This window comes from Bos indicus x Bos taurus, chromosome 2 (genome assembly GCF_003369695.1).
Source record: "Bos indicus x Bos taurus breed Angus x Brahman F1 hybrid chromosome 2, Bos_hybrid_MaternalHap_v2.0, whole genome shotgun sequence".
Lineage (NCBI taxonomy): Eukaryota > Metazoa > Chordata > Mammalia > Artiodactyla > Bovidae > Bos > Bos indicus x Bos taurus.
Genome location: NC_040077.1, coordinates 121,955,600 through 121,981,032, shown reverse-complemented (window position 1 = coordinate 121,981,032; position 25,433 = coordinate 121,955,600). Strand labels below are relative to the sequence as shown.

The 25,433-nt window shown below is 38.6% G+C and overlaps 1 protein-coding gene across 4 annotated transcripts in view; it reads left to right on the top strand.

The window, feature by feature from the left end:
- The window catches only part of ZCCHC17 (zinc finger CCHC-type containing 17), a 51,755-nt gene that overhangs the window by 2,139 nt on the left and 24,183 nt on the right, over positions 1–25,433 (top strand). For 3 of the 4 annotated variants that reach the window (XM_027517798.1, XM_027517813.1, XM_027517822.1), the window contains exons 2-4: positions 6,555–6,675; positions 15,425–15,482; positions 24,576–24,676. In XM_027517798.1, coding sequence (XP_027373599.1) covers positions 6,610–6,675; positions 15,425–15,482; positions 24,576–24,676 — 225 coding nt within the window. In that variant the 5' untranslated portion in view covers positions 6,555–6,609. Of the gene's footprint in view, positions 1–6,253; positions 6,355–6,554; positions 6,676–15,424; positions 15,483–24,575; positions 24,677–25,433 lie in introns of all 4 variants that reach the window. The other variant, XM_027517807.1, reaches the window with a different exon arrangement.

The window sequence follows — 25,433 nt, the reverse complement described above, 5'->3', positions numbered from 1 at the left end:
AGGACTTCCATTTATCACTAAAGGTCTACTCAGTTGTCACCATTTCAACTTTTAAACTTCCTTGTTTCCCCCAGGCCCTTCTTCTCTTTCTTGTTTTCTTAATAATTTGAACCTAATCACTTTTTTGAAGCACTGATCATACTGCATTGTAATTGTCACCATTATCCTTACATGACTAGGAAGTTTCTGAGGACAGAGATGGTGATGAAAAGGATGGTTTAGTAGCAAGTATGTGTGTCTCTTGGCACGGCCTAAGGTTTGTGTCTTTCAAGCTATGAATTTGGGGGCTTCCCTGGTGGTTCAGGTGGTAAAGAATCCACCTGCAATGCAGGAGACCTAGGTTAGATCCCTGGGTCGGGAAGATTCCCTAAAGAAGGAAATGGCAACCCTCTCCAGTATTCTTGCACGGAGAATGCCATTGACAGAGAACCCTGGCAGGCTACAGTTTACAGGGGTCACAAAGAGTCAGATAGGACTGAGTGACTTATGCTAGCTATGAATTTTGGACAAGTTACTTCATTCCTTTAAAACAGAGAACCTACTTTGTCGAATTGTTATAAGGATTGAAAGGAGGTTTATGAAGTGCCTAACACAGAGCCTGACATATAAACATCAATGAAGGTGCTGAATTGATAAATTAACTAACAATTTAAAATCAAGTAAAATTAAGTACGTCAGTAATTCAGTTGACAGTTAAGCCTTTCTATGTGCTCCATACTGTGGTAAGCACTGACGATTTGAAGGATATGATGATGTGCAAGACAAGGGCATGCTTAGAAGAATTTCACAATCTAGAAAAAAAAAGAAAAAAAAATTAGTAAATAGGATTTGAATCCCATCTCCATCATTCATGGTTTTGTAATCTTGAGCCAGATCAGTAAGGCGACACATGAAATGAAGTTCCAAAGTGGCCATATAGTATCTTTCCAATTTAATATTCTATGAACTTCTTATTGCTTGAGAGATAGGAGAAGAGGATGTGGTTATTTTTTTCCCCAATTGCAGGCACATGGAAAAAAAGCCTGAAAAGTTAACAAAATTATGGAGGTACAGTACAAAAAACACTTTTTAATGAATCACTTGCAAGTTAAGTTGCTGACTGTTGCCCCATCACCCATGAATTAGTTTTCCTACAGACAAGGACATTCTATTGTATAACTATAATGTAACTTCTAAAATCAGAAAATTCGCCTTACGTAACTACCTCTAACCCTCATGCCCTGCTCTTCCATCCTTGGGCACTGACTTCCCGTTGGATTACCCCAATGTGCAGACATACTCATCATCCTGCTTCTCCCTGCACTGGGTTGCTCTTCTTCGCAAATTTCCTCTTCACCCAGCATAGGCTCTAACTTCACTCTGGGCTACCGTTCCCCTGCTACACCTCCCATTCCCATTTCCATTCCCACACTGTATTTTTCTTGCTGCCCTTTGTTTTGGGAAGGAGGTGGCGAATAACTGGGTCCCTATTGCTTCCTTATTTATTATAGTTGTTTAAAGCAGTCAATGAAACAATTAAGGGAGATTTTCTGTCTTTAGAACTATTGCAAGGCAACTCCAAATGGTGTACCTCAATCCTTGTCAATTTAATAGCTCTTTTAAGTCCACAGATTTGGTCTTATTATCTATCTCAATGTTTTATAAACTTTTTAAAAGCAACAGAAATGTTTTTTTCCAAATGAAATGTTACATAAAAGCTTGATAGGTAAACCAGATCAAAGCAGAATATACTGTTAAAAGTAGGCCCCATCCTATAAACCGCCCCCGACTCCCATAACACATCCCAAAGCTGGGAGGGCAATAGGAATCAGCAATAATCGAGTGTTTAGGACTTCCCTGGTAGTCCACTGATTAAGAATTTGCCTGTTGATGCAGGGAACATGGGTTCTATCCCTGGTCTGGGAACTTAAATTCCTGAATGCTGTGGGGCAGCTAAGCCTAGCACCCTAGAGCTGGTCTTCCACAATAGAAAAGCCACCACAGCGAGAAGCCTCTGCCACAGCTAAAGAAAGCCCGGACCCAGCAGGGATGACCCAGTCATAAATTAAATAAATAAAACATTTTTTTGTTTTTTAAAAAAAGATGATCAACATCTACTTAGTTACTGGGGCAAGGCTCCTTGCTTCCCAACTGCTGGGGTGGGACCTCTCCTAACTCTGATTTTTTTTTTGCTTGTGCTCCCTCATCTTTAGTATGGAGACTCTCTTTTGGTTGGTTGGCCTAGGCCCTACTTTTTTGAGGCCCCTAGATATCTCAGAACAGACTTTTTAAAGATGAACTTGAGTTATTGAGAAGCTTCTCGGTAACTACCATGCCTCCTTAGGTAGATTTTTCCCTAGGTATTTTATTATTTTTGATGCGATTGTAAAGGGAATTGTTTCCTTAATTTCTCTTTCTGATCCTTCATTGTTAGTGTATAGACATACAATAGATTTCTGTATATTAGTTTGTATTTATATTAATTTTGTATCCTTCAACTTTACCAGATTCATTGATGAGCTCTAGTAAGTTTTCTGGTAGTGTTTTCGGGATTTTCTATGTATAGTATCATGTCATCTGCAAACAGCGACAGGTCTACTTCTTTTCCAATTTGGATTCCTTTTGAATAACCATTATAAAACCCTAGGTTTCTGCAGAATATAATTTGAAAAAAATCTAAATGCCATTTTAAAAAATGGCAACCCTTTACAGTCTTGAAATTGTAAGCCTGTTACTGTTGTATAATAAGATTTCTCAAAAATGCATCCCAGTTTCCTGCTTGAAGAATTTCATAGGGTTTCTCAAGCTACTGTTCTAAAAAAGGAGCAAATAGGAGAGCTTTAAACTTAGCTGTTCATACTCTTATCACGGCAAAAATCTGTCAAAAATAACTTAAGATTGTATAGCTCTTTCTGTGACTTTTGTTTAGAGAAGAACAGTTGATAGAATAGGTTGTTTGAATTTAATTTAATGTCCTAGCTGCTGATGCCTGTATGGAGTCTGTACCTCAGTACTGCCCCAAGAGTTGAAGGGATAATTGAGGTGTCTTCATAGAGTCATTGGCCTCAGGTTAATAACTTTTGTTTTAGGATATGAGGTGAGGAAGCTGGGCAGAGGGAAGGGAAGGACTAGAGATGATACTGCATAGCTTGGAAATTGGAAGAGGCAGGATCCAATCAGGCTGTGATGCTTAAATGTAAGCTGTTTATCAGCCATTTCTCAAGAACTGACAAATCAGTAATAAAACTCACCTCTGGCTGACCTAAACAAAAAAGGGCAAGTTTATTATAAAGGACATGAGTTGTCTTATGGAATTCAAGGACAGGCGTGTTCCTGGGTATTGGAATGTTTTAGAACTAGGGTTTGGAAGGCTGACAGAATATTCTTTCATTTTTAAGTGAGACCGTTCAGTTAATGGATGGTCATTGTAAATCAGGAAGAGTTTCCAAAAGAAGGACCTGAAGTAGATGGTCATTGTAAATCAGGAAGAGTTTCCAAAAGAAGGACCTGAAGTAATCATCTGAAAGTATGGGGGTGTGCTCAGGGTTCAGGAGAAGACGAAGTAACTTGCTTATGAAAACTCAAGGAAAATAGTTTCAGGTCTTAATGTATCAGTTCAGTTGCTCTGCTGCTGCTACTGCTAAGTCGCTTCAGTCGTGTCGGACTCTGTGCGACCCCATAGACGGCAGCCCACCAGGCTCTGCCGTCCCTGGGATTCTCCAGGCAAGAACACTGGAGTGGGTTGCCATTTCCTTCTCCATTGCGTGAAAGTGAAAGTGAAGTTGCTCAGTCGAGACCGACTCATAGCGACCCCATGGAATGCAGCCTACCAGGCTCCTCCATCTATGGGATTTTCTAGGCAAGAGTACTGGAGTGGCTTGCCATTGCCTTCTCCGGTTCAGTCGCTCAGTCGTGTCCAACTCTTTGCAACCCCGTGCACCGCAGCATGCCAGGCCTCCCTGTCTATCACCAACTCCTGGAGTCCACCCAAACCCATGTCCATTGAGTCAGTGATGCCATTCAACCATCCCATCCTCCGTCGTCCCCTTCTCCTCCTGCCCTCAATCTTTCCCAGCATCAGGGTCTTTTCAGATGAGTCAGCTCTTCGCATCAGGTGGCCAAAGTATTGGAGTTTCAGCTTCAACATCAGTCCTACCAATGAACACCCAGGACTGATGTCCTTTAGTATGGACTGGTTGGATCTCCTTGCAGTCCAAGGGACTCTCAGGAGTCTTCTCCAACACCGCAGTTCTAAAGCATCAATTCTTTGGCGCTCAGCTTTCTTCACAGTCCAACTCTCACATCCATACATGATCACTGGAAAAACCGTAGCCTTGACTAGACGGACCTTTGTTGACAAAGTAATGTCTCTGCTTTTTAATATGCTATCTAGGTTGATCATAACTTTCCTTGCAAGGAGTAAGCGTCTTTTAATTTCATGGCTGCAATCACCATCTGTAGTGATTTTGGAGCCCAGAAAAAGTCTGACACTGTTTCCACTGTTTCCCCATCTATTTCCCATGAAGTGATGGGACCGGATGCCACGATCTTAGTTCTCTCAGTGTTGAGCTTTAAGCCAACTTTTTCACTTTCCTCTTTCACTTTCATCAAGAGGCTTCTTCTTTGCTTTCTTTGCTTTAGTTCTTCTTTGCTTTCTGCCATAAGGGTGATGTCATCTGCATAACTGAGGTTATTGATATTTCTCCCGGCAATCTTAATGTATAGGGAGTTACAAAGAATCAGACACTCTTATGAGGCCAACAAACAGTATTCTCTGCTAGAGGACTTCCATTTATTCTTAAAGTTCTACTCACTTGTCACCTTTTAAACTTTCAAATGTCCTTGTTTCCCCCAGGCTCTCTTCTCTTTGTTTTCTTAATGAGTAAGTGAGTGAAATTACTCAGTCGTGTCCAAGTCTTTGTGGCCTCTTTGTTTTCTTAATACTTTGAACCTAATCACTTTGTTTTTTTTTTTTAAAGCACTGATCATACTGTATTGTGGGCTTCTTAGATGGTGCGAGTGGTGAAGAACCTCCTCGCCAATGCAGGAGACCTAAGAGACGCGAGTTCGATCCCTGGGTTGGGAATATCCCCAGGAGGAGGACATGGCAGTCCATTCTAGTATTCTTGCCTGGAGAATCCCATGGACAGAGGAGCCTGGTGGGCTATAGTCCATGGGGTCTCAGAGAGTCCGACTTACCATTGAAGCAACTTAGCACAGCACACGGCACAGCAGCGAATTATCCTGAAAGAGCCATGGTTAAGAGCCACTAGGTTGCTGGTTTCTTCTCTGTTTGAAACCAGAAAGCTGAGCAAGAGTACCTCTAAGGTCTCTTCCAACTTCAGAGTTCTGAGACTTGATACTCTGGCAGCATCAGTATCACCCGGGGAGCTTGTTAGAAATGCCCTTTCTTGGGCACCACCCTAGACCTACTGAATTGCAATCTGCGTTTTAACATGATTCATAAATAATTAAATAAGTTCAGTGCATCCAGCAATGGGATTATTATATAGGCATTTTAAAAAGATGTGTGTATTTGTGTATGAATTATTAAAATATAGAAGAAAATGGCTACTAATTAAGATTAATTAATGGTTTCATGATTCCATTAAAAAACCCACTTGTAGATATAAGAAGTCTGAAAGGATATAAATCAGGCTGAATTAAAGATGATTTTCTTTTCTTCATTATTAATGTGTTATATGAACTTTTAAAATGAGCATGCATGTTTTTAATTTCATTAGGGAAAAAAAGTAAGCTATACTCTCTTTTTGAAGTCATTTCAGTGCCTAGTGTCATTTTTAAAAGGGCTCTCCAGGTGGTACCGTGGTAAGGAATCTGCCTGTCAATGCAAGAGACACAGGTTTGATCCCTGGGTCGAGAAGATCCCTTGGAGTAAGAAATGGCAACCTGCTCCAGTATTCTTGCCTGGAAAATTCCATGGGCAAGGAGCCTGGTGGGCTACAGCCCATGAGGTCACAAAGAGTCGGACACAACTGAATGACTGAGCACAGCACAGCATCATTGTTAAAAGCATGGACTGTGATGTCAGGCAAAATTTAACTCCACCATTTTCTGGGTTTTTGACATAGACCTATTAAGTTGACCTCTGGAAGCCTCGGTTATCTCATTCATGTATATGATAATTAATTGAACCTACATCTTGAAAATTTTGAGGATTAAATGAGATATTGGATGTGCACAGAGCCTGAACATAGTAAGTGCTTGATAAATGTTAGCTCTTATTACTATTATTATTCCTTTTTTTTTACAGGTCCATTCATTGCTTCCCTCCCCCACCAAAAGCCTTCGCTTGGCAAAAGAATAGCAGTAATAACAATTAAAAAACAAAAAACAATAGGCTAATTGCCTTGGGTAAGTATCAAATTGAAAAGGAGTAAGATCAAGGTTTCCAAAACTCCTCATAATTACAGTGGACAAAAGAGGTTTGAATAAAAGTACATGGTGTTAACTCTAATGATATTATTCTGTAGGGAGAACGTGTAGATCAGCAACACTTTTTTGTTTATACGGATATGTCTCTAATTGTTGCTTGTTTTATTTCTTTGTGACAGAACACTTCAATTAGCTTTAGCAGAAGAGAAATGGAGGAACCATAGAGCATTAAGGATGAATTCAGGAAGACCCGAGACCATGGAGAACTTGCCTGCTCTCTATACTATTTTCCAAGGAGAGGTATATTCTTTTGTCTTTGAAATCCTACCATTTACATTAAGCATAAATTAAGGGTGAAAAGCTGCGGGGTTTGGAGTTCTTGAATACTTGAGAATGCCTTGAATGTTACAGTTTAAATGGGGAGTACTAGTAGAACATCTGACTCCCACATGTACCTCCTCTAAGCTCCAGACTTCTAACTGCAGACTTGACACATCTTCATTTGGATACCTCATAGCATCTCTGATTTAAGGGATTTTTTTTTTTTTTTTTGGTCATGCTTCATGGCTTGTGGAATCGCCGTTCCTCAACTAGGGATTGAGCCTGGGCCACTGCAGTGAAAGCCTGGAATGCTAACCACTAGACTACCGGGAACTCCCTCTAATTTATGTTTTAAACTGAATTTTTTATTTTCTCAAGAAATCTGTTCTTTCATTTTTCCCGTCTCAGCAAAAGCACCCATTATTCATTCAGGTACTCATGCTAGAAATCCAGGCAACATCCTTGATTTCTTTACTTGATTTGATCTTTTTTTCCCTCTCTCTCCAGTCTTTAGCAAGTCCTATCTTTCTACCTCCCAAATATGTCTCTGGTGTCTATACGGACATCTTATGGCACCCCATTAGTTTAAGTTTTCCATCTCTTCCTAGCCCTTCCTGGGTTCTCTACTTCTTTTGTACTTCCCTTCCAATCTGTTTTTCCACATTGTAACCAGAATAACGTTTTATTTATTTAGTTGGCCACAATGCACAGCTCACAGGATCATAATTCCCCAACAAGGGATTGAACCTGAGCCCTTGGGAGTGAAAGCCTAGAGTCCTAACCACTGGACCACCAGGAAATTGCCCAGAATGTCATTTTAAAAACAGATTGGACCAAGCTGCTTTCTTGAAGCTCTTCTCGGTTTCTCACTACAGTTGAATATATCCAAATTTGTTTTTATGACCCTTAGCCAACTTGGCTTCTGCTTACTCTGGCGGTGTCGTTTTGTTCTACTCTATTCATTGTCTTGTTGTTGTTGTTGTTTAATCACTAAGTTGTATCCAACTTTTTTGTGACCCCATGGACTGTAGTCCCCTAGGCTCTTCTGTCCATGGGATTTGAAACTCGGATTCAATCCCTGGGTTGGGAATACCCTGGAGAAGGGAATGGCAACCCACTCCAGTATTCTTGCCTGGGAAATCCCATGGACAGAGGAGGCTGGCTGGCTACAGTCCATGGGTTGCAAAAGAGTCAAGACATGAATTCGTGACTAAAACAACAACAACTGTTTGTCTAGTCACTCTGGTCTCTTTATAGTTTCAAATATTCTTAAAGCCTGCTTCCTTCTCAGGACTTTTGTACATGCAGTTGTCTCTAACCATCCTGCTTTCTCACCAACTCCTCATTTTTTAGGTCTCAGCCCAAATGTCATCTCTTCAGAGATCTTTTTCCCACCATAAATAAATGGCTTGCCTTATATTTATTTTGTACTTGTGTAAAGTCTGTCTTCATCCAGTTCAGTTCAGTTGCTCAGTCGTGTCCGACTCTTTGCGACCCCATGAATCGCAGCACGCCAGGTCTCCCTGTCCATCACAACTCCCGGAGTCTATTCAAACTCGTGTCCATTGAGTCCGTGATGCCATCCAGCCATCTCATCTTCTGTCGTCCCCTTCTCCCCCTGCCCCCAATCCCTCCCAGCATCAGGGTCTTTTCCAATGAGTCAACTCTTTGCATGAGGTGGCCAAATTATTGGAGTTTCAGCTTTAGCATCAGTCCTTCCAATGAACACCCAGGACTGATCTCCTTTAGGATGGACTGGTTGGACCTCCTTGTAGTCCAAGGGACTCTCAAGAGTCTTTGCCAACACCACAGTTCAAAAGCATCAATTCTTCAGTGCTTAGCTTTCTTCACAGTCCAACTCTCACATCCATATAGGACCACTGGAAAAACCATAGCCTTGACTAGACGGACCTTTGTTGGCAAAGTAATGTCTCTGCATTTTAACATGCTGTCTAGGTTGGTCATAACTTTCCTTCCAAGGAGTAAGCGTCTTTTAATTTCATGGCTGCAGTCACCATCTGCAGTGATTTTGGAGCTCCCCCCAAAAATAAAGTCTGACACAGTTTCCACTGTTTCCCCATCTATTTCCCATGAAGTGATGGGACCAGATGCCATGATCTTAGTTTTCTGAATGTTGAGCTTTAAGCCAACTTTTTCACTGTCCTCTTTTACTTTCATCAAGAGGCTTTTGAGTTCCTCTTCATTTTCTGCCATAAGGGTGGTGTCATCTGCATATCTGAGGTTATTGATATTTCTCCCAGCAATCTTGATGCCAGCTAATGCTTCTTCCAGCCCAGCGTTTCTCGTGATGTACTCTGCATAGAAGTTAAATAAGCAGGGTGACAATATACAGCCGTGACGTACTCCTTTTCCTATTTGGAACCAGTCTGTTGTTCCATGTCCAGTTCTAACTGTTGCTTCCTGACCTGCATACAGATTTCTCAAGAGGCAGGTCAGGTCAGGTGGTCTGGTATTTCCATGTCTTTCAGAATTTTCCACAGTTTATTGTGATCTACACAGTCAAAGGCTTTGGCATTGTCAATAAAGCAGAAATAGAAGTTTTTCTGGAACTCTCTTGCTTTTTCCATGATCCAGCGGATGTTGGCAATTTGATCTCTGGTTCCTCTGCCTATTCTAAAACCAGCTTGAACATCTGGAAGTTCATGGTTCACGTATTGCTAAAACCTGGCTTGGAGACTTTTTAGCATTACTTTCCTAGCGTGTGAGATGAGTGCAATTGTGTGGTAGTTTGAGCATTCTTTGGCATTGCCTTTCTTTGGGATTGGAATAAAAACTGACCTTTTCCAGTCCTGTGGCCACTGCTGAGTTTTCCAAATTTGCTGGCATATTGAGTGCAGCACTTTCACAGCATCATCTTTAAGGATTTGAAATAGCTCAACTGGAATTCCATCACCTCCACTGGCTTTGTTCATAGTGATGCTTTCTAAGGCCCACTTGACTTCACATTCCTTAGAGGATGCTAAGCTCCATGAAGTCAGGGCCCTGCTTGTTCTGTTCACTGTTGTGTAGTCTCAGGTAGGTGAGTAGAAAATGGAAGGTGCTCAATACACCTTGATGACTGAATGAATGATCAACCTTTGAGGGAGAAGGCATTGTATTTGTTTAGAGAGCAGAGGCTTTGGAACCATACAAAACCTGGATTCCAGTCCTACCTCTTTTACTTACTATGTAATCTTTGAGGTTGTCACTTAATTTCTTTGAGCCTCAGTTTTCTCATTTGTTAGATGGAGATAAAAACAACTTTCATAGGATTGTGATGATAGTTAAATAAACTATCATGTATGAAAACACAATGCCTGAGATACAGCAATTCATTAATGTTATCTCCCTTTTTATAAAGCAAACGAGATTGTTTTCAGTGTCTTATGAGTACCTATTTTAACTATGTCATTCTTATGGCATTCATACTTTCTTTATGATAGTTGACAAAAGTTTTACCACCTAATAATGTGAGGCCTTTGAAGACAGACTTTGTGACTATTGGTTGATTATAGATAAATGTGGTTCTAGACTTCTATTAAGTGGATTCCAACTTGTAATGTACAAGTCAAGGTAGAAAGGATGATAACATTCTGATAAATAGCAAGCAACTGCTCTTCAGAACCTCTGTCCTTTTTCTTTAGGGCATATGGTATCCCCAGATGTCAGTGAGATACTAGAGCTCAAAAAGAAGAAATTGTAGCTCAGGAGATAAAACTGATTTTTCTGATCATGAAGGCCTCACTTGTGAGGTATTGCACAAAAGGGAGAAGAGCTCTTTCTACAAACTGACTCAGATTTGTAATAAAGTGTCTTCTAACCTTTATCTTTTTATATGAGATGAGGCTTGAATTAGTGTAGGTTTTATATTTTATTGGTCAAGGATGAATGGGCTAGAGTAGTGTTCAGAAAGAACTTTATAGTTGTAATACTAGAACTATAGTTCTAATATTTCAGGAACACATTTTGAAAAATGCCTAGAAGTGACTGGTATTAGAGAAAGAGCAATTTCATGATAAATTAAAAAGAAGAAACTTCAGAATATTCATCCAGCAAACATTTATTGAGTGCCTAATATTTATAAAGAAGTATTTCCATTAATGTAAATAACGGAGAAGGCGATGGCACCCCACTCCAGTACTCTTGCCTGGAAAATCTCATGGATGGAGGAGCCTGGTGGGCTGCAGTCCATGGGGTCACGAAGAGTCAGACACAACTGAGCGATTTCACTTTCACTTTTCACTTTCATGCCCTGGAGAAGGAAATGGCAACCCACTCCAGTGTTCTTGCCTTGAGAATCCCAGGGATGGTGGAACCTGGTGGGCTGCCGTCTGTGGGGTCGCACAGAGTCGGACACGACTGAAGCGACTTAGCAGCAGCAGAATTTACATTAAAATTCAAAAAAAATTTGTAAACCCGATGTATGTCAGCACTTTCACACATTATGTGTCATTGACTTTCTTTGAAGAAATTGTTAATCCCATTTTATGGATAATGAAACTTCTTAGAAGTTAAATAATTGCCCTGATGGTTAATAAATGGCAAGTTCTAAATCAAGTTCTCCAAATCTGCAGCTGGGTTTGTTCAGTTGTTCATCAATGTGTGGTGGAACCTAAAGGTCCATAAGAGAACTCTTGTTGAATTGGGTGGTGTAGGAGGAAGGTAGATGGCAAACTTAGTTGTTCTTCCATCCTCTGTTTGTACCTCTATCATGACATTTATAGTCTATCTTGTACTATGGTTTCTTGTGTATATGTCTGTCTTCTCCACAAGAATGTGTATTACTGGAGAACAGAGGCTATGTTTATCTCATGTATCTTGGTAACTAATTCAAATTTTTTAAAAAATAGGCTGAGCATCTCTTTTTTTTATGTTGTTTTTATTTCATAGTGCGTGATGTTGTATCTTGCATACAAGTGCTTGGTAAATAAATGTTTGCGTTAAATTTGAATCTAAGCATTTTAGGATCAGTTCCCTTTGAAGAAACTGGTGGTGTGCCCCATATTCTAGCGATTCTTTTAGCAGGCTCAGCATAGTTGGGGGGCCCATTGACAAGATTGCTGACAAGCTAATATTCATCCTTCTCTTGTCCTCTGAGAGGCATCTTGGTGTCAGAGTCCATTAAGCATAGTAGCGGATACAAGCATAGCAAAGAGATTTGGAATTTGGCTTAACCCAGCCATAGCCAAAGAAATGCTGAAGCAAGATTGGTGTTGGTAAATTGAAAATAACATTGGACTAGAAGTCAGAGAACTTCTGTACTTGGTCCTGATACTTTCTAACTGTGTGACTTTAGACAGATAACTTATGTCTCTGAGCCTCAGAGTCCTTGTTCACATTATGGGGATAACTACTTTTAAGGCTGATGCAATGTCTAATCTGAAAACAATAAATTCATTTTACCCAAGCCCTGAGTTCAGTTGAGATAATTACTGAATTTTCTCCCCTGAGCTGTTTGATTAATTGTTCTTGGGACACCAGGCAGACTGTGTAATCATCTAAGGCAGGTGCCATTCTGTTAATTTCAAGTCTGAGTGCACCCTAAGAGACACAGTGATGGAAGCACCTGGTGTTAGAAATGGGCAGGAATGTGTTTTCCTAACTAAACAGTTGAGTGCATCCATTCTGGAGCACATTAACCTTCTCTTTTGGGATAGGCCAAATTAAGATCTGTTATGATATTTCCACAAAAGATCATAATGTGACAGTGAAGTTTCAGGACTGAAAGGTGATACTGTTTTTACAGCAGTAAGGTGATTTGGGCTTCAGTTTCCAGATACTGCTTTTAAGTTGTTTAGATAATTATGCCCTTAAATAATGATGTTACACAATATGAATCATTTCAGCCCTCTATCTAGAACCCTGGGGCAAAAGCCAGGGTGCCTTTAGTTGGTCCAGAAAGAAGAAGGGATTTTCTTTTATTGTAGCTAAAAATATTAAGTTTTATCTTCTTTATCCATGCAGCCCTTTTTACAAAGAACAACGTGCTTTGTGAACTTGGATAAGTACTTCATGTCTCTGGTCTTCACTTTCTTCATTTGAAAAATGGCAGGATTGGATCAGCTAATCTCTTAAGTCCACCTTGCCTTGATTTTAAGTACAGTATCTGCCTCATTGACCTGTTTCTTTGAGAATACCTGGTTTCTACACCAACATAGTATATTCGTCATTTTAAAACAGGAGTTTAGAAATATTGGTTCTTAACCCATTCTTAATGCTATATCTTGGACAGTTAGTTTAAGTGCCCATTTAAGAATGAGGAGAGTGGAAGTTTTTATCTATTTCTATCCTAACATTGAAGTGAGTAGTGATAATATTTGGTGAACTATGAGGCACTGGATTACGACGAGTCAAAGGATCTAGGTTCTGTGCCTACTGTATCTAAGGTAATTGTTTTGCGGTTCCAGTAGTCACTCACATTTTTGTGCTTCAGTGTTTTGGACTTTAAATTAATAGAAAGCTACAATTTATTGAATGTACTTTGGATGCCGGGTACTAGTACCTGATTTGTTATTTGCAGCAGCAAAGTGAGTACAAATGGGAAAGCAAGTTGTGTTCAAGATTCCACAAGTAAGAAGTGGCAGAGCTGGGATTAGAAGCTACATCTTTCATTTCAAAGCCTGGGCTCTTCCTTTATCTAAACTGTTTTGCCTCATCTGGAACATGGGGGCCCACTATATATACTCCTAAGATTGTTCCAGGAGCAGATAAGATAACAAATGTCACATTGCTTTTGGCTGTTAACAGTTTTATAGTTAAAGGGAACCCATGAGCAGCTGTAGTGTCATTAAGAACTCCCTGGATTCAAATTACAGCTCTGCTACTTATTAGCTTTGAACATTGTATATTCGAACACTTGGTCTCTCCATGCATCAGTTTTGTCATCCATCAAATGAGAGTAATAATAGTCCATCCAACATTATATGGTGTCATGAGGATTATGTAAAGCACTTTGAATAGTGTTTTGCATGTAGTGAGTATTTAGTATATGTTAGTGAATAGAGGTGCAGCAAAAATTATCTTCCCCTTTCCCTTCTTCCTTCCCCTTGTTTTAGTTATGTTTAAGCATAAACAGTGATTGCCCAAGATGAAACAACCAAGTTTAAAGTCACTGGAAAGAACAAAGTTTATGTGTGTAACATTGTATTGAATATTTTATAAATAATAATGAATTTAGTGATAAATACAGTATATAGTGGCAACTTTAATCCCAATCCACAATTGGAAGCAGGGGGATAGAGGATAGAGGGGAGGAAAGCAGTGGAGGTAGAGTCTGAGATGATGATTTCTTTGACAAGGCTTTTGGGCCTTATGTTTCTGTTACCTATGGCCTGCATATTACATAAATCCATCAAGCCTCTTTTGTTGTTGTTATTCAGTCGCTAAGTTGTGTCTAACTCTTTGCTACCCCATGAACTGCACCACGCACCAGACTTCCGTGTCCTTCACTATCTCCCTGAGTTTGCTCAAACTCATGTCCATTGGGTCAGTGATGCCATCCAATCATCTCATTCTCTGTCGCCCCCTTCTCCTCTTGCCCCCAGTGTTTCCTAGCATCAGGGTCTTTGCTAATGAGTTGGCTGTTTAACTTCAGCATCAGTCCTTCAAATGAATAATCAGGGTTGATTTCCTTTAGGATTGACTGGTTTGATCTCCCTGCTGTCTAAGGGACTCTCAAGAGTCTTCTTTAGCACCACAGTTTGAAAGCATCCATTTTGGTGATAGACCATGGAATCACAAAGAATGGAACATGACTGAGTGACTAACATCAAGCCTCTTACTTCTCCATTTTAGGTCGACTCTGCAAAAGACAACTCTTTGTCTGATTATATCTTTTCAAGTTCTGTCAGTTGTTGTCTGTGTAATGACTTTTTTTAAAATTGTCTTGATAAAACCCAAGACTCCGGGTTGGAGTGAAATAGAGCACAGAGTCGGACATGACTGAAGCGACTTAGCAGCAGCAGCAGCAGCAGCAGAGCAAGCTATATGGTCTTACTGGTTCAAAGTTTAGGAAAAAGAGATGCCTCACATGATTCATCCCAAATTATTAAACTTCTCTATTTGGATCGGGGACCTCTGTTCCAGGAAATATAAACTATAACTTTATATGGATGTGAGACTTGGACCATAAAGAAGGCTGAGAGCCAAAGAATTGATGCTTTCAAATTGTGGTGTTGGAGAAGACTCCTGAGAGTCCCTCGGAGAGCAAGGAGATCAAACCGGTCAATCCTAAAGGAAATCAACCATGAACCTTCACTGGAAGGACTGATTTTGAAGTTGAAGCTTCAGTACTTGCAATGAACCGACCCACTGGAAAAGACCCTGATGCTGGGGAAGATTGAGGGCAGGAGGAAAAGGGGACGATAGAGGATGGGATGGTTGGATGGTATTACAAACTCAATGGACATGAATTTGAGCAAACTCAGGGAGATAGTGAAGGACAGAGAAGCCTCGCAAAGAGTTGGACATGACTTAGTGACTGAACAACAAGTACCATCATATCATCTGACATAACTCCAGTCTCACCAGTGTTTTTATTAGAATCATACATACCTGTCAGTTTAAATCTCAAAAAGAACAGAAAGAATGTTTGACAGAATATCACTTTTAGGCAGTTTTGCAACAGACACAGGCAGTCAGTACCAAGTGGAAATTCAAAGAGATGAGGTTAAATTCTACAGGAGAGAGCTCATTTGTGTGATAAAGATTCTTTTTTATGTTTTTATAGGTTGCTATGGTCACGGACTATGGAGCCTTTATCAAAATCCCAGGCTGTCGGAAGCAAGGTGGGAACCAATAACTTGAAATTCAGCACTCTCATTTGGCTCTGTCTACTTTCACCTCTAATTATAAGCTCTAATTTTTTCAGATAGTAGTTTGTTTTTGTTTCTAGTGTAAAGATACAAATACAGACAGTTGATTAAAGTTCACTTTTAGGAAGCCTTAACTCTGAAGAATAGTGTTTTTCTGACTTCTGGGGAGGGCAGGGGGCATAACCATTTGTGTTCACTTCTAGAAGTAACTCTTCCCTAAATTTCTCCTGTGATCCTGGTTGAGTCACTTGACCTCTTTGGACTTAGGATTTGGGGGAGAGCAAGCTACTTATTCTCTGAGACCAGCATTGTGAGTTTTCTAGTATGTGGCACAGGGAAAGGAAATAGTATTGTAACCAGTACAAATTTATATACATCAAATGCTTTAAATTTTCTTCATAATTGATAGATCTATTGAACATTTTTAGAGAATCATTTTTGTATCTATATCTTATTTGTTTCTCCAAATAATCGTGTTAAGTAGATTCCATAGACTGGTGACCTGCTCAGAATGTTTGAGCTAGGTTATAGCATGGTCAGGACTAGAACCCAGGCCTCCTGATGCAGATGTATTAAAGATCTTAATGTAAAAGATGTACATAGATATATTATTAAGAGAAAATATAGAAGAGTATTTGACTACATAAAAGTCAATCTAGAAGTATATTTGACTACATAAAAGTAAAAAACATAATTGCAAACATCATCATAAGCAAAGTTAAATGAGAAAAAAGAATTTGCAGTCCATATGACACAGGACTAATAGAAAAGAGGAAAGTAGGAATGGGGCCAAGGATATGAAAGGATAATTCATAGGAGAAAAAACAGCAGTTGAACAATAAATATCTTAGAAGATGCTCATTCTCGATAGTGATTAAAAATATAACTGTGATATATCCATACAATGGGATACTGCTCTGCAATACAAAGGAATGAGAATCAAGTATCAAAATACGCAATGATCTAGATTCATTTCCAGAGAATTATACTGTGTGAAAAAAACTAATCCTGAAAGATGACCTGTTTTATGGTTCCATTTATATAACATTTTTAACAGTTTTATTAAGATATAATTCACAGATCTACATTTCATTCAGAGTGCACAGTTCAGTAGTTTTTAGTATAGGCACAGAATTTTGCAGCCATCACCACAATCTAGTTTAATATCATATTTGTCATACAAAAGAAACTCTGTACCTATTATTGGGCTTCCCAGGTGGTACAGTGGTAAAGAATCTGCCAGGTTCAATCCCTGGGTTGGGAAGATCCCTTGGAGGAGAAAATGTCAACCCACTCCAGTAGTCTTGCCTGGGAAATCTCATAGACAGAGGAGCCTGGTGGGCTACAGTTCATGGGGTTGCAAAGAGTTGGACACGACTGAGCATCAGCATGCTTAGGTGACAATAACCTATTATCAATCGCTCCAAATTGCTTATCTCCCTCTCCCCCTTTTAAGGCATGTTCACATATGCCTATGGCTTCTGAGGTAACTCAGTGGTAAAGAATCCACCTGCTAATGCAAGTGCTGTGTTCCGTCCCTGGGTCAGGAAGATCCCCTGGAGGAGGAAATGTCAACCCACTCCAGTATTCTTGCCTGGAGAATCCCATGCACAGAGGAGCCTGCTGGGCTAAGGTCCATGGGATCACAAAAGAGTCGGACACAACTTAGTGACTTACGAACAACAACATATACTTATGTATTTTAAATGTCATTGTGTATACTTAGAAGAAAGTCTGAAAGAATAGTCAACAAATTAGCCATGGTCACCACTGGGGAGCTTGGTTTGCTAAAGGAGAGATGGAAAGAGAGTTTTCACAGTTTGTGTACAGCAGAAATTAAACACAACTTTCTAAATCAACTATACTATAAAATTATTTTTTTTAAAGGAACTTTTGCTATTTGTAGTTAAAAAATTTTTTGTTGTTGTTTTACAAAAGCTGACCTTGCCTTTAGCTTTGGAGACTACTCTGCTGCAAATTGCATCTTAGCTAATTAGAAATAGCTTACTGGTAGTTTCCAAGCTGCTGCTGCTAAGTCGCTTCAGTCGTGTCTGACTCTGTGTGATGGCAGCCCACCAGGATCCCCCCTCCCTGGGATTCTCCAGGCAAGAACACTGGAGTGGGTCGCCATTTCCTTCTCCAATGCATGAAAATGAAAAGGGAAAGTGAAGTTGCTCAGTCGTGTCCAACTCTTCGCAACCCCATGGACTGCAGCCTACCAGGCTCCTCCATCCATGGGATTTTCCAGGCCAGAGTACTGGAGTGGGTTGCCATTGCCTTCTCCAGTTTCCAAGCTAGCAATCAGCAATCTGTAATAAAATTTCTCCTTTCATGTTGGCTAAGATTTAATGACATGAAACTAATCCTCATCCCTGTATGGTATGCACCTCTTTAGATCTGAAGACAGATTTTCTTGTCAGTGTACTTGCCATAGCCACCAGTACCTGAAAGTCCCATCCTTACTTGAGCATTTATGTGACACTTTGGTGACTGTGTGAGGATTAAAAGCCTGCCAGCTTCCAGCAGTTAGTCCTCAACTCACTTATATCCATACCCTGTCAGATGATGCCTCTGATCGTAGCTGCCAGTTTACAAGTGAATCTGTCAGTCTAACAACTGTGCTGAGATAAGCTTGAAGGGAGAGCTCAGGGAGCCAAATCGTTAGATGGAAACTCCATGAGTTCTAATCCTGGGCACTTCTGTAGGTTTATTTGGTAACTTGAGCAGTTGACTTTTCCACAGTGTACTTTAGCTTCTCTGCCCTTAAATGGAAGAAGATTATTAAGTCCAGTCCTGAGAGGGCTGAGTTATGAAATAAATGATCTCTAGATCTTAACATCTGTCAGGAAGGTAGACTCTAATTTGAGTTATTTTTCTCAGATTTCTGTTTTCAGAATTTTTAAATCACTACTGAGTTAAAGACTGGTTCCTAGTATTCAGATCTAAACTAGATTTTCTTTCCCCTCTTATAGTATTGTCTGATAGAACTTTCCACAGTGATGGAAATGTTCTTTATCTGATGTGCTGTGTAACACCAGCCAGTTCACCAGTTCTCCAGGCACCAACTGGTTGGAGAATTGAAACGTTTCTGGTCAATAATGTTTGGGTAACAAAAAACATATTAAATATGTCTCCAGTCAATACTTTGCTATGAATCAGGAGTTCTCTCGACCTCCCCTCTGTGAGTTTGATAATTTGCTAAAATGGCTCACAGATCTCAGGAAAACACTTTCCTTTTGTTTGCCAGTGTATTATAAAGGATGCAAGCAGGAACAGCCAAACGGAAGAGATGCACAGGGCAAGATACAGGAGTGGGGAGTACACAGAGCTTCCATGTCCTCTGGCATATTGCCCTCCAACAAGTTGATGTGTTCAACAACCCGTAAACTCTCTGGCTGTCATGCTTTAAGGGTTTTTATAGGGCTCAGTCTCCAGCCCCTCTCTCTCTTTCCTGGAGGTCATTGGAGCTGAAAGTTCCAATCCTTTCATCACTTGGTCTTTCTGGTGACAGCTCCATCCAGGAATTATCAAGGGTCCCCAAAACAAAGTCCCCTCTTTAGCATAAACTCTAGTATGATCAAAAGAGGCTTATGAATTACAAAGACACCACTATCACTAGGGAAATTCCAAGAGTTTTAAGTGTTCTGTGTAGGGAGCAGGGACAAAAACCAAATATATTTTTATATTGTACCACATCTGTTGTTTAATACAGTAGCCTACTGACTTTTAAATTTTGTTTGTTTTGATTAAATTCAAACTTTAAACATCTGTAGCTAGTGACTATTGTATTGGACATTGCAGCCCTATATGTTTATGAAGTTCTTTCTTTCTCTACTATCCTCTTCCCACCAGCACTGAACTACAAAATTTTGAGAGTAGAGATTATTCACTGTTGCACTTTTAAAGTGCCTTGCTTGTGGTAGAAGTGCAAATATTTTTAGCAGTGAATTCAGGTTTAACAAATGATTACTGAGTTCTATGTTTTGGTCACTGTGTCACGTGGGAACAGAGATAAGAAAACATAGTCCCTGCTGCTCTCAGATTGTTCACAGTCTAGAGGTGTAAACAAATTACAATGTAGTATAATAAAATGAGTGAAGTTTCAGTTAATCCACTGAGCTGTGTAATAGTTAGGCTACTGGGATGAGTCAGGGCCTGCTATAGTGCCTGAGATATAATGGATGTTCAGTGAATTTTATTAAATGAAAAAAATAAATCCTAGTCCTAGCTCTGCCACTTACTAGCTTCTTGACTATAGCAGGTTGCTTGAGCCTTGAACCTTGAGTCCTTGAGCCTTCGTTTCCTTATCTGTGAAATGGGGCCATGTGTGTTATTTTTAGAGTTTCTTGACTTACAAGATCATGTCTTACTCATCCTTGGATCCATTTTTGCTTATAGTATAGTGGATGTTTAGTAAATGTCTGAATGAATCCCTAATACCACAAGATAAAGGATGTGCAAGCACTTTAATTTATGTGCCTACATTATTGTTATAAATCGCTGATTGAAGATACTCAGTTAGCCAAAAAAGTTCATTCTGGGTTTTTCCGTAACAAAACCCAAACGAACTTTTTGACCAGCTCAGTAATTTAACTTGAAAAGTCTAGAGAGGAAATTCATATGTCCCAGAGGTAAAGGAGACCTTATTTTGATGTTTTTTGGCTGCAGCTGACCTCTAATGGTTTGTAATTTTTACGTTTTTCCTTTATTGTCAGTGAAGTTTGTAAAATTAATGGTGAACCTAAAACAGTTGGGGGAATATTTTTAAGGGAACTGTAATAGGCTAATTCTGTTTTTTTCATGTGGCAGTTAAGATTCTAGCTCTTTCTAAATTGTCAGAATTTTTTTTCTTTTACCAGCAGACACTCAGTTGGGAGTCATTCTGTTTAAGTATCATATTGGGTTTATTGAATATTGTGATGGACTTGATATGCCCTTTGGGCATTTATGACTTAATGTCAGAGATCCAGATACAGACTGCTTCCTCCATGTAACACAATGAGCAAAGCATTTGTGTTGATTTCTGTTTTAGAGCCTTTGCTAGAAAAGAATTAGATGTGTTTCTACTGTTGCAGGTCATCTTTCTCTTTTTAATTGAAAAGATAACAGATTGATAATATAGAAAATAATGGAGAAGTATCAATATGATGTCAAAGACATTTGAAGTGCATTTCTTTATCAGCTCTGTCACTTTGGACAATTTACTTCTAGACTATTTCCTCATGTGAGTCTATGTCAAAGGGCTAATGTAAGGAAGGATTAAATGGATCTAGTGAGGTATCCAGTATGAACTGAGGGAGCCTCATGTTTTATTTTGGTTTTCTACCATATATACTTAATCCAACTATTGGTGGTGTGTGTGGTTAACAGTGAAATACTTCCCAAGAATTCAGGCTGAGAATTAAACTAATGATGAATCCCCTATACAGAGTATAGGATTAGCCACAGATAGAAATATACCAGGTAATTGCCTGTAAATCTGTGACTGAAGAGATGGGAACATTTAAGACTTCAACAAGGTAATCTGAGTTTAATTCCAGGGAAAAAGAGTTGGAATGAAATTGCAGTTTAGTAGACTGAAATCTGATTGTATCTTTCTACTAGGAAGAGATTATATGAGTAGATATCAATCTCTGGAACATAGTAAAAGAAAGCCTGAGAGCCTGAAGTTGGCAGTGTTTATCTTACCTTATTAAGGAAGAAATGAATCTGATGATAGGAACTAGAGAGATGGATTCTCTTATGAGGAAGTCCATCAAACCTTCATGGACAGGAAACACCTCTCAAAACATTTGTTTCCCTTTTGTTCTTATTCTGTGTTGAAGCAATTTCCAATCATTAATCTGATTTTTAGGTATATGATACTGGGGTCAGTGAGTAGTTTTCCCAAATAAGGACTTGGAACCTTCCAGGTATAAGAAAAGTATATCTTCCACTGTAAGTTAATAACTTGGTGAATTGTGTGTATCTCTGAACCAATCACTAAATTGACAGTCTGATTAATGTATTTTGGTATATAAGCATCTGTACGCTGAAGACTCCTACACTTTATTTTCAATTCATACCCCTCCTCTGATCTATGGACTTAGATATCCAACTGCCTACCTGACATTTACATTCAAGACTATGGGCTCGACCATTTCTCTTGTTTAATTCATCCAATAAGTGAAGGAGATAAGCCATTAAGTTTCAACTATAAAAATCCCACACACCAATATAACAATTTTTGTATTCCCTTTTCATCTGTGTCCATGAGACATAGTTTTACATAATTTCAATCATAGTGTACGTATCATGTTTAGATTTTGTTTATAAATATATATATATTTGGTTTTTATAGTTAACATTTTTTATGGTTAAAAATATTCGTGCTTATGGAATAATAAGAGAGAACCTACCAAAGCAAATGATCATTATTACCACACAGAGATAGGTGCTGTGAACATTTCAGTGCATTTCTTTATAGTCACATATGTACATAGAAATGAACATACTGAAATTAAGATTATACCCTGTGTATACATTTTGTAGCTTTTACACTTAATGAATGTTAAACATTTTTTTGTCTTTTAAAATACTTTTTGTAAACATTTAAATGGCATTAGTTTATCATTCACATGTATCACATAATCATTTTAAATTGTTTATAATTTTTCATTATTAATGCTCTGCAAAATGCCATATTTAAGAGATGCTTGGGCCAAAAAATATCCTACTTTGGAATCACATAGGAGAACACATGGTTAACTCATTCTTTCTTTGTGGTACTCCAATAAATAGACCTGTTTCAGGAAAAAAATATTCTCTCAAGTATATTAGGTTCAACATTAATTTCCTTCACAACTTCCATTTGCAGTTCAGGAAAAAAGTGAAGTTTAGAATTAGAGGACAGTTGGAGCCAAAAAGATGTCAAAATGAAATGTTTCCCTTTCCTTTAGGGCATCTGAATTTCCTCTGGGTTTTCTAATTAGGTTACTCTGCTCATTACTTGATCACGAAAAAGAAGAGAACCCAGATCCATGAATTTTATCCAATTTAAAGATTATATGATGGTCTAAAATTTTAAACATGGGTTATATTATATATATAAAGCATTTTAGCTCTGGCAGTATTGGAAGATAGACTGTCAGCCTCCAGAATCAGCTGAAGTAGGTCTGAGAGACCCAATAACCACAACCAGTGAAAGGAGTGGCTTCCCACAGGAGCTCCAGACACAGATGGCAGATACTTTGTTACAGGCATGTGCTGACAACCTTGTGTATGCCTGTGTGTAAGAGAGATTGAGAATAAAGGTTAGTGATTCTCTCAGGAAACTTCAGGGAGTGCAAGTTTTTTGGACAGAAATCTTTGACTTACTACTTTTTCTTTAGATTCCAGGTTTATTTTCATTCAGAATAAGTGTTTATTATATTAATTTCCCTCAGAATAGAGTTTTCTCTATTATTAGAACATTTGAAAATAAAAAAAATTAACCTGCAATCCTATACCCTAGTCTAACCATTGCTATAGCATTTTGGATTATTCCTTTCTAGTTTTTGGAATCTGTTTTAAGCATTTTCATTATTTAAATGAGAAATGCTGTTTCCTACAGTGCGTGGCACATAGTAGGCACTCAGATATTTGCAAAAGAATGAATTATTGATATATTTTTACATAATCTTTTGAACATTGTTTTTAATGGGCTGTCAAGTAGCTGTACCGTAGTTGACTTAGCCATTACCCTATTGCTGGATATTTGGTTGTTTCTATTTTTTTCACTGTCTTAAAAATACATTGAATATTTTTGATGTAAATCACTTTTCTAGGTACATATAGATTTTTCTAAGTATAAGTTTTTTTCTTAGTCTCAGAAGTGATTACGGGTCAAGTTAATTATTAGAACTCTTGGTTCCTAGGGACAGAAATGCAGGAGAAACATTTTGTAAATTTCTGGCTAATTTCCCTGGGCAGTGTAAGATATTAATAAATCTAGCTTCCACCAGGGCTGGATCCAGTGCTTAGTTTATGCCTTCAGGGCTTTGTCTCTTGTTTATGCAGGCTCTTCTTTGCTTCTGTCTGGCTGATTCTTGCCACCTGGTGGTAAAGATGGGCATTGGTAACTTCTTGTAGTTTATAATCCTGACAAAAGTCTTGAGAAAGATTTGATTTAGCTAGTATCTTGTGTCTGTCCCTGAACCAGTCAGTTGCTGTGGCCTGGGGAATGAAGTACCTTGATTGACTATGCCTGTGTCATATCCCCACAGTTGGGGGTTAGATCAGCTCCAACCAAACTACAAGGACTGACCAGATTTTTTTAGAATGTAAGGAAGGTGGTTCTCCCAGAAAATGACCTTGGATAGACAAGGAAAAGGATGTCTATTAATTTTATTAAATATTTCTATCACTCTTGATAGCCATTGCTAAGTGATTTCTAAAACTTTACGTTAGCTTCAGCAGTATTTCTTATTTTACTATATTTATATCAACACCGGGTATTATTCTCTTCTAAATATTTTGCTAATTTAATAGATTAAAAATGGCAACCTTGTTTATTTTTACTTTTTTCACTTATCATAATTATTTTTTATAACTAATTTAAATGGCTGCTTACTCTTTTACGAAAGATTTATCATAATTTATCAAGGTGTTTTCCAAGTATTGGTCATTTACATTTTGTAATAATTTTTATTTTTAACCTTTGTAGATAATACTGCAGGCATTTTTATATGCCATAAATTTTTGCCTCTGTTGAATTTTTCTTTTGGAAAAATTCAAGTGGTGTTTTTTTGCATCAAAGGTATAAACATCTTAATGCCTTTTATTTTCAAAGAATTGTACCAACTTGTATTTTTACCAGTATTATATAAATATAGCTGTTGTATCACGTCTCTACTCTATAATTAAGCATTATTTTAAAGAATATTTGTTAGTTGATTACGTATAAAAAGTCATCTCAAATTGTTTTAATTTGCAGTTTTAAACCAATGAAAACTTTTTCAGTGAACCCCCAACTCCCACTGCCTCTTTACTGTGTTATTTAGAGTATGTGTATGAGTATGCCCAGTGCGCTTTTCTTCTTGTTCCCAGGTCTGGTCCATCGAACTCACATGTCATCCTGTCGCGTGGATAAGCCCTCTGAGATAGTAGATGTTGGAGACAAAGTGTGGGTGAAGCTTATTGGCCGAGAGGTAAAGTTCTGTGCAACTTTAGCTGGTTAGAAACTATTAAGTAAAGCCGGGATTTTCTAAGTTTTTCATGGTGATATTTCACAAGTGTGTATATGTTGTTAACTGTGGCTGATAATCTGACCTGAATTTAAACCTTTTGGCCATCTGTCTGTCATGCAAACTCAGAAGGACAGTGTGAGCTGTAATTAGTGTGGTCTAATAATTACTTGTTTATAAGACTTCCCTCCCTGTAGTTCATCCAAATGATGGATGTGGAGGAAAAAAAAAAAAAAAAGAACCAAAAAGAGAGAAGAAAACTTAAATCTATGAGCCTGTCTTTAGTAGAAAACTTCAAAATACACTTCAATTTGGACCAAAACAAAAAAGAACATAGAGTTTACATACATTTTTAAACATACATAGAGTTTACATTTTTCGTAATACCTGACACCAGGCTATGTGAGGAAGAGTGAGAAAATGCTGGAGGACCCTGTTAACAGCAGCTCACTTGAGGGTCTGGGGGTCTCTTCAGACCACCGGAGTGATGTGCATGCACACTGAGACCTGCTCTTCTCCCAGAGGATGGCAGAGGAGACAGTCCTGAAAGAGACATTCAACAATGTTTGAGTGCCTAATATATACTAGGTCTGAGGGATGCAAGAGTTAGTAAATCAGATATAACTGACTTCAGTGGTGATGGAACTTGTGTAGAATATATATTCTATACAAGAGGAGATAAATAAGTAAGCAAACTAAAATAATTAAAAATAACTACAGG